This window comes from Prunus avium, chromosome 1 (genome assembly GCF_965620075.1).
Source record: "Prunus avium chromosome 1, drPruAviu1.hap1.1, whole genome shotgun sequence".
Taxonomy (NCBI): domain Eukaryota; kingdom Viridiplantae; phylum Streptophyta; class Magnoliopsida; order Rosales; family Rosaceae; genus Prunus; species Prunus avium.
In genome coordinates, this window is record NC_142284.1 from 8091839 (window position 1) to 8108196 (window position 16358).

The following is a 16358-nucleotide window of genomic DNA, read 5'->3' on the forward strand; positions in this document are numbered from 1 at the left end:
AAATTTCCCTTAAGAAAAGACCCCATGTGACTAACGGAGAAGCGGATGGAATGTAACTTATAAGACAGGTGGTACAATGCTCCATGGTGATGAGTCTTGGTGGCACACACCCTGTAATTCATGTGGTATTTGTGCAAATTTTCCTTTAATTAATGGACATTCAAGTATTTGAGTATTTGGGTAATGGGAAAAACTCAAAATGTTGGGCCATTTTGACTTGGGCTAGTTTAGTCTAAGATGTTTGTGTGTGTCTTTATAATCGACTTAATTTGCAAGTCCTATTATTAACTTAAATAAGACACGCAGGGCCATTGCCTCACTAGCTTTCTCTCCGGGCAAGGCTTGTTTCTTGGCCTCACCTGCAATTTGATTAGAGCATTCATAATGGCTGAGAGACTGTAATGAGGGGTTACTGTGAGAGGTTATAATAAGGGGGTCCTTAGTAGCCATCCTATCAATTACAAAGTTATTATTGGACGGTTGGATTGAACCTCTCAACACACTCCATTTGGAGACCCATTTAGAGATCAATGAGAATCTTTGGAGCCCTAAAACAATTGCTCCAGCGGAGAGGGCTACACTATGGGGTCTCTACATTTGGGGTGCTATAAATATTTTTTTTTTTAATGTTGTAGGTTGATTATGTGTTTGTTCTTTTGTTTTGTTAACTTTTTAGAGTTATTTTTTATGTTATTTTATGAACATGTGATTGACAAATTGGAGAAATGTAAAGAAGAGTGAACATTGTTGTTGTTGTAAAATTTATGAGTACAAGCGATTGTTGTAAAATATTTGATGTTGTTTCATTATATAGGCAAAAATGTAAAGATTTTGTGGAGAATGAACAAATATATAAAAGATAAATTTGAAGAAACAAAGAATACAATTAGATTAAATCATGACATTGGTTAGACTTAGGTTGAATTTGGGCAGTTAATTTTATAGTCGTTATAGCCACTTGAAACATAGCTATTAGAAACCAAGGTGGTTGGTGTGAGTGGTTCGGCACTCTCATTCCTTAAGAGAGGTCAGGGGTTCGATCCCTGCTCTCGTACGGAGTCACCACTTTGGCCAATACTTTACCCCTTACGGGCCGACCCGATGTGAGTGGGGATTAGTCTGGGTTGTGGTTAAGGCTTAAAGGTGCCACCCATAGTTGGGGCCCATCCAGGATCACCTCATGGTTCAGACCAAAAAAAAAAAAAAACATAGCCATTAGAGGCTTTCAATTTGGCTTTTCTCTTCATATATTGTTTTCTGAACAAATGTGAACCGTCCACATTGAGCACCATTAGCAAGTAGTCCCCGCAAATATGATTGCTTGACGCAGCTTGCCAAGCCTGTGTCACGCTCGCCATGTGGACAATGGTTCATTGTGCGATGTTTTTTCTCTAAAATGAAGTGTTGCATGGTGGTTGAGCCTCATATAGATCTCATTATCACTACCCTAGAGGTGAAGTACGCAAAATTTGAAATTTACATAATACGGTGAAAGTTGTTGGAAGTTTGAATAAAATTCAAGTCTACTTGTCCCACATCGATAGAATGGAGAATGACATAAATGGAAGGTGGGTCTAATGGAGTGACACTTGGGCCTCACTTATGGATTGGGCTCGTTTGGATTTAAATTAATTTTTTAAATTTTGAATTAATTAAATTCAGATTAACAACTGTTTTAGCAATTGTAAACTTTTTGAAAAGGTATCAAGCCTATTTAAGTTAGAACAACGCTAACCTATTTACATAGAAGCATTTGAACGCACATTCATTTATACACTTCCAGAAAGAGAAATATATAAAGTTAATCATAATTAGGACTTAGAATATAGATAGTTGAATCCTGGGAGGTAAATCACCTGTAGAACTTCAAACATTTAGAAGGGGTGAAATTACTGTCTTTAGGACATTGCATCAAATCTATAAGCCTCTATCTCGAATACAAGTTAGTAGCTTTTATTTTTGTTTGCTGTATTTTAGTTTACAATTTGTTGTCAATTTGATTTTCGTTTAAATCAATTTCGTTGGTATATATATTGTCCTATTTAGATATATTTTATTTATATTAGTCATTGATTGTTGTTTTTCCAATAGAAGTGAGAACCGCCACTGACGGACCCATCTCAAGCCGAGTAAGTTGAATAGTTTTTTAAGGTGTATGTACCTAATCTTGCTAATATTATAGCAATGACAGTTTTAATTTGTTTGTTCTAACAATAATCTTACTTAGGTGTTTTATGTACTTGTATTTTCTACTTTGTCCCTCATAACTTTACAATTCTAACTTCGGCCCTGCTTCTTGGCGCCCACTTGCACTCGACCTCATCAAGAGCCGCTGCAACTCTCCTAATTTCATGATGTCTTTATTGGGTTAGTGATTGGGCTGATGAGGCTTCACACTCAATTGCGTGAACGTAAGCAGACGATGGTGATTGTTATTGGGTTAGGTGCCACATACATTACTAGACAATGGCCTCCAACCGCACCCGTGAACTTATTTGCATCACCCATTAATGCCAATCCCCAATCATTTATGGATCAAAATTGACTCTCTTTAATGCTACAGCCTGTAACACAATGACCTTGCTTTGCTTGGGAGTTTCTCCTCAAAATCAAATGAAATTTGTAAGAGCATTCACACTCATCCTCTCTATTTTTTAATTAAATTTTAGTTTAAAACATATAAAAGTTATTTTAAGAGTTCTTTATAAAATTTAAACTCCAATCATACTTTCTAGTTTAGGGAATCATAAATGCTACAACTCTTTTTTTTTTTTTTTGGTCTGAACCACGAGGTGGTCCTGGATGGGCCCCAACTATGGGTGACACCTTTAAGCCTTAACCACAACCCAGACTAATCCCCGCTCACACCGGGTCGACCCGTAAGGGGTAAAGTGCTGGCCAAAGTGGTGACTCCGTACAAGAGCAGGGATCGAACCCCTGACCTCCCTTAAGGAATGAGAGTGCCGAACCACTCACACAAATCACCTTGGTTTTATGCTACAACTCTTTTTCAATTGGTCAATCTCTATTAAAAAATAATATAAAAAATATATTAGTATTAATTAAAGGTTTGAAATACTCATTAAATAAAGCAATATTAAATTATAGGGAGCCACTAGGAGTCCTTTCTCTTTTCTCGGATTTAGAAGCTCCTAAAAGTCTTCCTATTTTAAGAGGTGGATAAGGAGTATGGTTGGAGTTGTATTTTTCCAATTCCTCCCTAAAATTTGTCTTAAAAGGTGGTTTAAGGAGCCTATTGTTGATGCTCTAACATAATGAGAGGGCACATATACAATAATTTCTCATTTCAATTTCAAAATTGAATCTCCACACTTTTTACATTTTACTGTGAGTCATAATAATCTCATTCAATGAAGCATAAAAAATAAGAGTGATGATTTCCCCACTCCAATTTTATCGACTTACACTCTATTTTATAACTATAAAAAAAAGTGTAAGTGGATAAAATTAGAGTGGGAAAATCATTACCCAAAAATAATCTCATTCAATGACATGGACCTAACAATTTGCCACTCTATAAATGCCTAATCAAAGTCTGACATCAAACAATGACAATTTAACAACGCATAAATCCAACTGTGTTGACCCATCCCATATAATATATTATTTTTCTTTTGTTTTTCTACTGAAGGGCTACATTGTTGGACTTACAGAGAAAGAACAGTCCAATTTTGACCTTTGAATATGCCCCATTTTCTTCAACACATGCTATAATCTGGAAAGAAAGCATTTTGCATCTCTCCACAAGAGAAATGCAGAAACTGATCTGAGGTCCCTATCCAACTATTGCTTCTTCATTTTTCCAGCTACAAAACATCCAAATTTACCTTCCAGGAGGATGAGTAATCATAGATAATAATTTATCTATCTAGAAAAGAATAAAAATCAAAGAAAGTAACAGAAAACTAAACACTAGGATCAAACGATGAATGAACAACTTTGTTCTGCTGTCTTCCCATGAGCCAAAGCAGTGTCCTCCTTGCAAAAGATGGTGGATTTGCTTGAGAATCCAAACTGTTACAGCTAACACTAACATTCTCCTCATCACAACCCAATTCACTCCCTCCATTTTCCCACCTGCCAATGTCAATCTCTGAAATAGTCCTCCTACTCCCACTCTCAACATTCTTGGCCTTCACTTCCTCTCCGGCAGCCACGCCACTCCGGTGCACAGGAAACCGGAAGGAAGAGGCCCGTCTCGACGAATCTCCTGCCCTATTCGGCTTCTCTTTCTTCCCGCGGAGCCAAATCTTCGATATAGAGAAGCTCTCCCTCTTGCTCCTCCCAAAGGTATTATTGCCATTAGTAATACTAGCACTCGCAGTCCCTTGAGTCTCAAGGCCTCCAATTGCTTCAACCCCACTGAACTTGAATTCTCTTCTGGACTCACAATCACATTCAGACATTGCTTGCCTGTGACCTGGTGTTAATGGCAGAGTAGGCTTCTTGCTTGGTTGCTTTTTCATTGAGGCTCTAATGGGTACTTGCAACGAAGAATTGTCATCCATTACATATGCAAATGACCCCATAGAAAAGCACCTTCTTGCATCCACATTGCTGTCACTACTCCCTTCACCACCACCATCCACATTTCTGAACTTTCCAAGCTTCACAGGCACTACCTTTTCCCCTGAATCCACCATTACCGTCAGATTAGCCTCTTCTTTCGTCACAATTTCGCAGGATTTGCGGTGGGACAAGCCCAATTCGACGTCTCCATGAAAACCCAGATGGGAATTTGGTCCCAAAACTGAGTTGGTTCTGCCAATAGCAGCCTCTCTATCAGAGACCATCTCTCTTGAGCTGTCACTCCCAGATTCAAGAACAAGAACAATGGGGGAACAGCTATTGTTTGGAGAGAAATCAGGGAGCAAAGTAGCTCTACACAAAGGGCAAGTTGAGTGAGACAAGAGCCATGTGTCTATGCACTCCATGTGAAAGGCATGGCTGCACTTGGGCAACAATCTGAGCTTATCTTCAGTCTCAAACTCACACAAACACACAGCACAATCAAATGGATTTTTCAATCCTATGATGGCTTTGTAATGGAAGACAGGGAGAGTGTCTATGAAAGACTGGTCAACCCCAGCATCATGGAGGTGGAACAGTTGCTGCAATTGTCCTTGAAGAACAGTCACACTCTCCAAGTCATCTGCATCTCTGCTTGAAGGTCTCAAAAGGAATCTAACAAGGAGATGAAGCAAACCAGAAACAAAGAAAATAACGGCAAGAATTATGATTATGAGCAGTATGCTTGGACTGACTTTGTTTCCAAAACTGAAACTATCTGATTGAACATCGGAGGGTGGGGGTGGCTGAGGAACAAAGTATGTTTGCAGAGTGGTAGTGGCAAGGCCTTTTTCTTTGATTTCAAGGAGAGACCAGACCATTTTTCTTGTCTTTGCTTATTTCCAAGGAAAGATTGAGAAAACTTACCAAGATTGCAGCTTTCAGCTTCAGACATCTAATCTGAAGAATCCCATCTGGTATGCAAACAAACGCAAGTCCTAGTCCAAGTGAAAATGCAGAATCCCAGACAGTTGTTTAAGCTTGGTCTCATGTGGTTGTGCTGGATTATAAGCTGGATTTCTGATAGAGACTCAATGGTTTACCCTCAATTTTGTTTTTACAGTAAGAGGAACTTGCAAATTGAAATGTCCTCTCCTGAGGAGAGAGAGATAGAGAAGGCGAGTTTAAAAGATGGAAATAAATGGTGACACAGGTGAGATTTGAAAAGCAGAAGCCAATAAATCCAATAAATCTACCACCCTGTGCAAAATTAAATGACTTTAGGTCTGTCATTAGCCTATTTAAAAAAATTGGAGAACATGACTTCTATTATGAACAATATTTCATCAAATGCAAGGCTCTTCTTCTTCTGGTTCTGGTTGACTTCAAGGCAACCCTGCATCAACCCCAATGCCCATTTAATACCCCTAAGATAAAAGTAATGATAAAATCTTGAGAAAATTATGGAAATGTGAACCCCATAATGGGTTTTTTCTTGTTGGTTATATATTTTAATGTCCTTGTTATTCTGATCACATTCTTTCCATTTCTTCTATTCCATCTCAAGAAACCCTGAAAGTTTAGTTACTATGGAATGGATTACTTTTTTTCTGGGTAAAGGACAAGAAACACAGATGATAGTCACAAAGTCTAAAGAGAGAGAAAGAGTGAGGGACCAAAAATATTACGCATTTGGAAATATTAGAAGTGGAAGCGTAGGGTACTGTGTATTTTTGTAATGTAGAGACAGTTCAGGGGACCCCAAAAGCAAGGCAAGTGACTGTGAGACTTTTGTTTAACTTTTCCTCATGGATTTTTGGGGATGGCTTTTTGTGCCGCTTAAAGCTAAGTCACTGATACACTTTCTGTTTACAAAGTGACACAAACATAATCGATTTTGGGTTTTGGATTTGGTGCACTAGGCCAAGAAAAATATAAAAGGGTACAAGACAAGATAGTGATACATTATTGTTAGGATCAAGTAAGTAAACTCCATCAAGGGCCGGTTTTGAGATTTTAGAGGTCTTGATGAGTAAAATCTTAAAAATGCTCACACGCTTATGAAGCGATGTCGTTTACTAGGAATTCCTTGGATATCTTGGCATGTGGGTGATATCCCCTTGGGCTAGCCACTTGCTGGATATCTTGTTCGTTGTGCGAGGAAATCTATTAAAAACCCCAAAAACTATTTTTACTAAAATTCTTTGAGCATGTCAAATTGATATTAATCTTATGAATGTTTATCATTATCAGGGACGAATCTAGGATTTCAAAACTCCATGGGCTAAATTTATCTTATGTACGCAGGAAATTTCAGTAGTGAGGGCCATATCACACCAAGCCGGACTTTACAACACGTGTGAGAGAAAAAAGAGAAACGCAAAAGAAAAAAAACAAAGGAGAAATGACGGGAAAAAAACAAGAGAAAAGCAACCAAAAAAAAAAAGAAATAGGAAGAAGAAACTGTGGGGAAAAGCTCAATTTGTAGTAGATCTAAATCATAAAAAAATGGAGAAACAAAGACAAAAAAACAAGAGAAAGGAGAAAAATTAAAAGAAATAGAAAGAAGAAGAAAGAAAGGAGGAAAAGAAGAGAGAGAGAACATAGGTATTGAAATTTAAAAATAAAAAATAGGCATGGGCTATAGCCCATACAGCCCAATAGCTAGATTCGTCCCTGATCATTATGCTTTGTTTTCAACAGTTTTATTATATGTTAGTAGCGAGATGTAGTTAACCAAATGACTTTCAAACATGGTCGACGAGACCCCGCATATGGACCGTATGTGATGCTCACCCTGCATTTTCGTGTATGCGCGCTCACCCTATATTTTGGTGTAGATCACATACGTCTTAGAGTACAAAAATTATGGTTAAAAATTGGCAACATCTTGATGGGTACTAGGCTCATTGCCGATAGCTCTCCCATTGACGTACGAATATTTGTCACTTTCACTTTCATTTGTCACTCTCATTGCCCATAGCTCTCCTATTGAGCTACAAAATGGATTTAACTATTACCCTTTCACTTATATAATTGTCATGCTTAACCGACAATGTTGGAGCTCAATATTCTTCCTACTACCAACAACGAAGCAGCCTTAGACTGTCTTTTTCAACTTCATAAGTAAGACGATATAATAATGTAATGCATCGAGTTAAAAAAACATTTAAAAAAAATATAAATATAAACCCCATGGATGAGTGCATGTGTGGACAGCTGCAACATTAATATTTTTACATATATTTATATAGACTAGTATTTAAAACCCCATGGTCCTAACATTGTGAAACAGTACCTAAAGTATTGTCTTCCTCAATGCCTTAATTTGTAAAATCCAACATTCTACAGAAAACCAGAGCTATGTAACTTTTCACACTTACAGAATTCATCAAAACTTAGATGCGTCCTGCTCCTACCATGAGACCTAGGATAGATAGCAAGGAATTTTCGAAATGCCAATGCATCATTGATATCATTTATGTCACAAATTCACAGAAAAAAATCAACTAGCCATTTCCTACTACGTGGCAGACTGAGTAATATATATGATTGATTTAAACCATATTAGGTGTTATACTTCAATTGAATGGTGTCTATCGCTTAACTTGTCACGTGGCAAGGAAGTCGACGCGTGTATATTTCGGTTTCTTTTATTCATTTAATAAAGGAAGTCTTTAATTATCTGCGTAGTTATGAGCATATCCAATAGTAATAGCAAATCAAATTCTTCAAATTGAAGTGTATTGATCTAAGTGGTAATTTGAAAGTCTATTGAAGAGAGTTTTGATGATGTTGTGGGTCACTTATTTTAGCATTCCAAAGCTGTTGGAGATGCTCTTATTTTTAGATGCCGTTTATTTATATTCATAAGTCGGGGTTTGTCATATCCTCAACCACATAATCTACATTGACCAAAATTTGAGACAAACATAATAAATAATGTCTCTAGGTATCACTGTTTCCCTCTGTTGTGAAACCGTGAACTAAACAAAACCAGATCCCCATTGTTTGAGTACATCCATCGTATGTGAACGCCAAATAATCTTTCTTGGTTGAATAGAAATTTGAACTAAATTAGCTTGGATGCTTTCACACACACAATCATACTAACTAATTGTTTTCATATCATCGACTTTATGATAAATTGATGTCACAACTTTATTAGGTTATCATTATTTATTAATTAATTGACTCCCTCAACCCTAGTAGGGACCAATTTTATTTTAGTATAATTATATAATAATATGGTTGTTGGTCTAGCAAAGTATATACAGTACTGCATGACTTGGGTGGTTGACTTAAATGCTTCCTTTTCCTCAGAATGCAAGCATGGGATATAGAGATAAGTGAGGCCTATGCTTAACTCACGGCTCTAGAATGTTTAGATTTTGCTTGAAAATCTAACTTATTGGTGAATATATAATCTAAGTTTTGCTTTTGAATTTGATTAAAGACTTTTAGCTTCTTTTTTTTTTCGAAATTCCAATTCATTGCAATTCCCCAAAAAGGTAGAAAACAGTACAAACAAAGTTGGGCAAATACACCGCTAGAAAACCAACAGGAAACAAACATGAATAAATCTAGCTAAAACCATCACAATATAGTATGAAGATCAAGTTCCCGAGCAAAAAAATTAAAATGACAAAAGCCAACATAAAGACATCTAGCCTACATTAAAGCATATAGCCTACAAAAAGGCATTACGCCCACATTCGGCATAAAAGCCCACATTAAACATAAAATACATAAAATAAAACACAGAAAACCTAGCTATCACAACCAAAGAGAAACTACAAGTAGCCACCAACAAAGAGAAACTCCATAATTGTAAATGGACAAACCACCAATCACCACCACGAAGAACCAAACACATATAGGTCAGCAAATCAAGCCAATTATCCCTCAACTAGGAAGAACTTGGTTATTCTATGTACAAGTCACCGACGTTTTTCACAAAAGTTGAAGTTGTGGTCCACACCTCCCATATCCATTTCAACTATTAGTAGGAGGACCTTCCCCACCAAAGACTAAAACGAGTGTTTTGTTTAGCATCTTAATCAAATTTATCGTTTAATGATTAATATATAAAAATGCCATGTATAGTGTGTATAAACATCATTTCTATTTCAACATTTTGCACGAATATCATTTTCGTTTACCAAATGCGTGCAAACAATTTTTCAAGTTCCTTCAAAATCAAAGGAGATGATCACCAACCTAATGGTTGTGAGGTGGGATTTTTTATTTCAATGGTTAGTTATTTTCCATAAGGATTAGAATTTTGCACTCCATATCTCACCTACTTACTTTGTTTTATCCCATTAATAAATTTCTTAGAAAATACAAATTTAATATTTTACCAGACTCATTCATTTCTACTTTTGTGGGTCATAAAACCCTTTAATTTTCTTTTGGATAATAGTAATACCGGATACAAATTTACAATATTTGAATACAAAATGCAGAGACTTTTCGTGTACTCCCAAGTGGTCCTGGATTACGAAATGTTGATCAAATATTTAGATTGATACCAAACAACTCTTTTCTGTTGTTTTCTTCTTCTTTTTTATTTATTTTTAAATAAACTAATTGTTTGTTAACTTTAAATTTGTTTTTCTGGGACAGTGCCCCATTACCTCCTCCATCCTCTTTCTAGGTAGCGCCCCTTGTTTTAGGGCACTATATATGCTTGTGGCAGTAACATTCCCTTTTCATGCTTAACAAGGATTAAAGGTTTTGTCCACCAAAAAAGAGGATTAAAGGTGTGTTTTTTTTTCTTTTATAAATAATAATATATAAAAACTTGTTATTTATAAGCTTACATTTGTATTCTTTTGGGTCTTAGTTGTATGATATCAAGAAAGCTTACCTAATATTGTCCAGCATGTGTGAATTCTAGCTACTATATACCAAAAATAATGAATATACTGACCATTGAACTGCTACCACAACTAATCCAATATGGCCGTCTTGAACCAATTTTTGTCCCTTCAGAAAGAAATATATCTCTTAGCTAGAGAAATCACTGTTATTTATAAGGAAAATACTTGCTTCATTCTCCTGTAAATAGGAACTTCTATTTTCATGTCAATCATTTCTGCCAATGATCAACGTACTTGTCTATATGAACCATAGAATTTCGACATGTGGTAACTTTTTAAGGTGCTCCTACACTTTTCTAGTTTTATTGTTGCACGACATTTGTGATATTCGTTTTGGATTGAGACTGAGTGAAAATTAGTGGGACGATATGATGATGTGAGTGATAGAAGAGATCCTTAATCACGACTTCCTCATCAATTATGTATTATTAACAACCATTTTGTCCCATGTGGCTTTAATGTCAAAGATTAATTTTCAAAGCTTTACCAATACAAGAAAAATATTCCCAAGCCAAAGAAGAAATGACATAACTGCTTCACATAATATTGAAAATAATGGGAATTTCCATGTGCATCTCTTAGATGTTAAATCTATCGTCAACGATCCCCTAATGCTTCTTGTTTTCTTTTGCTTAAATTTCTACCTACTCATCGGATCTTAACAGTATTTTTATTCATGTTTCCTCAAGGAAGTTGGAAAGTCGAAACACACATAGTCATCTGATCACACCACCTGACTTTGCATGGTTTTAACAAAACCACGTGTTTTGGTTGTTAAACTTACTAAAACTTTGCATTCATCTTCATTATCTTTTCTAACTCACTAAAATCACTCTACACCATTAACACTCATCATCTCATCTCATTCCTCGAACCCTAAATACATAGATTGTGTTTTTACTTTGTCGATGGAGCAGAAAATCATCGTCTATGACGATTATGAGAGCACGTTGTTTTGTTTTTTTTATTTTTTTTTTCCATTATTATATGTTCACAAGCATGGGATTTGCGGTTAGATGCACAACACACACCGTGTGCTAGTGTGACATCAGACATTTTAAATTGTCTAACTAGTCGAGAGCAGGTACCATAGTGGTGGCCTCCTCCCTTCCCCTGTTTGACACCCAGGTTTGAAACCCCAAGGGGTTTCTTTCTTCCCAATGTATCCCAAAAAAAAAAAAAAAATTATCTAACTAGTAATTCGGACATTAGAGAAAATATGCATTCAAATAAGAGTACATAATCAAGAGTGTGGATTAATAATTTAGTAACGTAACATCTTAGAAAATGGATTGAGAAAATAAAATATTAAAACATGTAATGTTAAGGCGCACTCGTGATATCTTCTAAATAGTGTTGGACGAAGAATATTACAACTGCCAAATGCCAAATCAGTATCGCATAGACGCTACACCAGCGATGAAATTGTCTAACTCGTATGTACTTTGAATTAAGGATGATTCTATGAACACCCAAAAGTTTTCTGGATAACTACCTTTTTTTTTTATAACAACAATTAAATCAAGGTTTCAACTCACCAAACACAACCCCCATTTTGCATCAATAAAAATGTTGGAAATAGGCCCAGCCCATTTATTGCCCAAAACCACGAGTCCAGACCATTTATTGTGTGAAGTTTTGTTTAGCTAATGTTTTTAGCTTTCCTTGACAAATTAGGCTAGTTTAAATTAGTGCTAAGATAATCTGCTATGGCTGAGATCAACTTCATAATAGCTCGATGCGCTCAAAGCCTATTGAAGGTAATTCATCTTTGCTTGCATTGCATGTATTGTAGTGTTTTCTTGTATAACTGGTCAAGTTTGTTTTTGTCTGTTTGTTTGTTTTTTTTCTTTTCACGTTTACATTTTGCATGACCAGTCAACGTTACTAGTTTTCTGACGTGAGCTTGCTGCCAGCTGTAGGTGTTTCCCTAACCACTTGTCCTATTCTAGTTCTTTATGGGTGCATTTTTGCTCACCGTTTTAACCATGGGTGTACCTGTTAAGCTCATAATTTCATACATATACATGCCCTATTTACTTACTTTTTTTGCTTAGTTTCCTAGATTTCTAAGTTATTTGCCTCCCTTTGTGTGTTTTGTAGGCAAATAGAGCAAGATAGCATAATTCATGCAATTCAAGCATGTTAAGGCCTAATTTGGATGAAGGGAAGAAGAGCTTAAAGACAAACTCATTTTGGCTACAGCCCCCTGCCAGTCCAGTTCCGTAGGTCACATTGCAATATTTGTTTCAGCAACCTACACAGCTCGGATGAGGCCGCATTCTTCATGAAAGTTGTTCCAATGGGTGTGTACTATAACATATCCAAAATTCAGCCCCATTGGATAAATATGGAGTCTGTTACCTAGCAAACACAGAGGCATGCTCAGGATGGATTTTATCAGCGCGCAAAATGAGTTAGCAATTTGTTTTGGCCTTAACTTCCTCCTCCGACCTTGGATTGGCCCAAATGATATATGGCTGGAAAGAAGACATTCTGAACTTCAAGTTTGAGTGCTTAAAGTCTTAATTTGCTTAAGGGAAGCCCAATTCGTAAGCCCTTGAAGTTGCTGGTCATGCTGACCTCAGGATGAGCTATTGTTTCTGGTTGGAAGCTTGGTCATGGTGAGCTAGGCATGAGCTATTGAGCTGGTTGGAAGCTTGGTCATGGTGACATGAAGATGAGCTAGGGCTGCTGGTGGGATTTATTGGTGAAGTGCATCAACCAATTCAAATTTTCTAATACAAGTGCATCAACCATTTCAGATTTTATAAAACAAGTGTTGTATGCATTAGCCATATTGAATTCAGATTTTTCACTTCCTTAGGCCTATAAATAGGGAGGTTCTCTAAGCTTGTAAACACACCCCAAGGGGGGGAGCTCTCAAACACTTCTCTAGAGCTCCCTTCCCTTCTCTCCCTCAAATTCTCTTAGTTTCATTTTCTAGTTTTCAATTGTTGTAATGAAATATTTGTGCTGAAATTCTTCTTAAGTTTTCTTAGTTCCACTTAACTTTTCATTATGTAAATTCTTTTCTTTAGTTTCAAGTTTGATTAGTTTCCAAGTTTCAATTATGGTTCATGTTCTTATTCATTATGCTTATAAGTTAATATGCTAGTTTGAATGATTGATCACCATTTAGGCTTGCATGTTAGCTATCTTGGTTTGAATTAAGGGTATACACCATGCTTTAATTCGAATTGAACTATGAATAGGAAGAGTATGTATGGACATTCGACAACAGGGATTAGATACATGCTTGGTTGTTTAAATTATTCTTCTATGCTTAATGGGTTCCTAATGCTTAATTTTAGGTTAGACAACAAATGATCAAATTAGGGAATTAGGAACACAAGGTTATGACCAAACACCATGGCTTAATCATACTTTAGCTAGAATCAATCCGTTAATCTAATTGAACTTGGGAACTTATCTACTTGAGTTAGTTATTTTCTTTCTTTCTTGTTTTATTTATTTCCTTTCTTTTTTCGTTTCTGTTTTGTGTAGGGAAAATGAATTGGATCATTCAATCACCAATCCTCGTGGGATCGACCTCGCACTTACATATGCTATACTACCAAACGGCTCGTGCACTTGCGAGTATCACAAGTTGAGGATGCAGCTTAATCCATTTTGGTGCAGCTGAAATCCACACAACAGTACCCTCACCACCATCCTCAATGCCTGACACGTGTCCATAGACATAACCATAGTTAACTTTTGCTTTGTATTTATGGAATCATGATTATACCTATGGACACGTGTCAAGCATTGAGGATGGTGGTTAGAGTACACCTATAGTTAAAGTGGTGAGCAAAAATGCTCCATTCTTATAATTAGTTGCCAACTATCTTTGTCTTGTGATGCCCTAATTTATCAAAAGGCGGGTATCCAATATAAGTATCCAAATAAAAGCTTTGAAACGAATTTGTTAGTTCAAATTCTCATGTCATAGGTGGAAAAGTAAGTATCCAACATAAGATTTCAAATCTTATGATAGGTAAAACACTTATCCAAACTATCTTTTTTTCATTCTTTGTCGTCAACTAAGACAAAGTTAGTTTGGAGGAAAAAAGAAAATCTTAAATGTGTATCTGCCTATGTTAATGTTGTGTGTGAACCCGTTGTTTCAGAAAGTTTGAATTTTTAAATGTCTTAATGCTTCTACTGATCTTTCTTCTCCTAAAACGGACACTTTCACAAAACCTTTAGATAATCTTCGATTTGACACTGTTAGAAAATCTTTAGGTATTTGCTCCATTGACTAATTTCTTGTGTTATGATGCATGCCAAAATGTCCTCGCTGTTTGTGTTTTTCTATTCAAATATGCTTTTGTTTATGTTCTAAGTACTCTGTCCAGCATGTGACAGAAGTTGAGTTATGAAGAAGTTGATAAACATTATCTAGAATGTGTCTAGGATAAGTGTGTGAGTACTTTTTGTAATCATCGTTCTATAGTGGATTTTTTTTGGATTGAGGAGCCTCGTGGATTTTCTTCAGAGGTGGGATTTTACCGAGTATAATAATTCTCTATATGTTCCTTTATTTTATGCTCTACACGTTTTCGCACACCGCCCCCTCACACCACCCCCTCTACTCCCCTCTAGACATTCTTAGTCATCCTACAGATAATTTCACTCTTAAAATATTAAGATTCAAATTTCTTTCATAGATTTGACACGGATTTGACACGGATACCGAGATTTATGGAGTGAATCACAACTTTTCAGATAATCCGGCATTGATTCAAGATAAAGTTGATGTGTTGTTCAATAGATTAATTACTACTATTGTTCTTGGATCGTCATATGCTAAAGGATCCCAAAAGTGATAAACAAGACTAGGATCTTCAATATAGTGGAATGCACTCGAGACCTTTTTCATGCAGATTGTAAGAAGTGTCTTCTCCCTGCAATAAGAAAACTTCTAGATCATAGTTATGGAAAACTAGGTAGAGGTGCTATTTTTAGGAGTTGTTACATTAGATTTGAAATTTACCCCTTTTATGTCACACCTGATTCAAGAATAGGAATGAATGCGTTTTACAAATAGTTTCTTTTTTTTTGTTCGAATTGGGTCTTAGTTGCATAATATCAAGAAAGCTTACCTAATATTGTCCAGCATGTGTGAATTCTAGCTACTATATACCAAAAATAATGAATATACTGACCATTGAACTGCTACCACAACTAATCCAATATGGCCGTCTTGAACCAATTTTTGTCCCTACATAAAGAAATATATCTCTTAGCTATAGAAGTCACTGTTATTTATAAGGAAAATACTTACATCATTCTCCTGTAAATAGGAACTTCTATTTTCATATCAATCATAATTTGATGTATATGTACAAATTTTTATGTTTTGTGTTTTCAATAAATTATTTTTGCATATGTATATTGTAATTTGCTGGAAGAATGAATGTCTCCTTACAGAAGAAAGCAGACAAGCAATGTCCTATATATAATTAAGGTATCCCATGGTCATTCGTTGTTAGTTATAAGTAAGGGTATTTATCTCACAGCTGCATGCAAACTGCAATTGTGTGTAGTTTCCAGCATCAATGGAGGATCATCTCTGCTAAAATGTTTCTGGTATGGGAGTAGGACCAAGGATTTTCTTAATTAATCTGAACCATAGAATTTCGACATGTGGTAACCTTTGAAGGTGCGCTCCTACACTTTCTTAGCCTTTCTGTTTGGTTTTTTCAAATTTTAATGCAGGCCTTAGCCTTTAGCCTTATTTATTTACTTTTTTAAAGACAAAAGAAAGTACAAAGAGAATCCCCTTGGGATTCCTAGAGCCCTGACATCGAATCGAACTTTCGAAGTTACCATGAAAGGTTTTTTTTTTTTAAAGCTAACATTACCCCAAGAATTTTCTCATTATTAAGTAATATACTGGTTTCTTACTACAAGGAAATTAGTTATAAATAGAAAAGG

General features: G+C 36.0%; 1 protein-coding gene across 1 annotated transcript; it reads right to left on the minus strand.

Moving 5' to 3' along the window:
• Positions 1-3576: 3576 nt before the first annotated feature.
• Positions 3577-5989, minus strand: LOC110774300 (RING/U-box superfamily protein). Its single transcript, XM_021978840.2, has one exon. The coding sequence runs from the start codon at positions 5409-5411 to the stop codon at positions 3927-3929; it is 1485 nt and encodes a 494-aa protein (XP_021834532.1). The 5' UTR covers positions 5412-5989; the 3' UTR covers positions 3577-3926.
• Positions 5990-16358: the final 10369 nt, after the last annotated feature.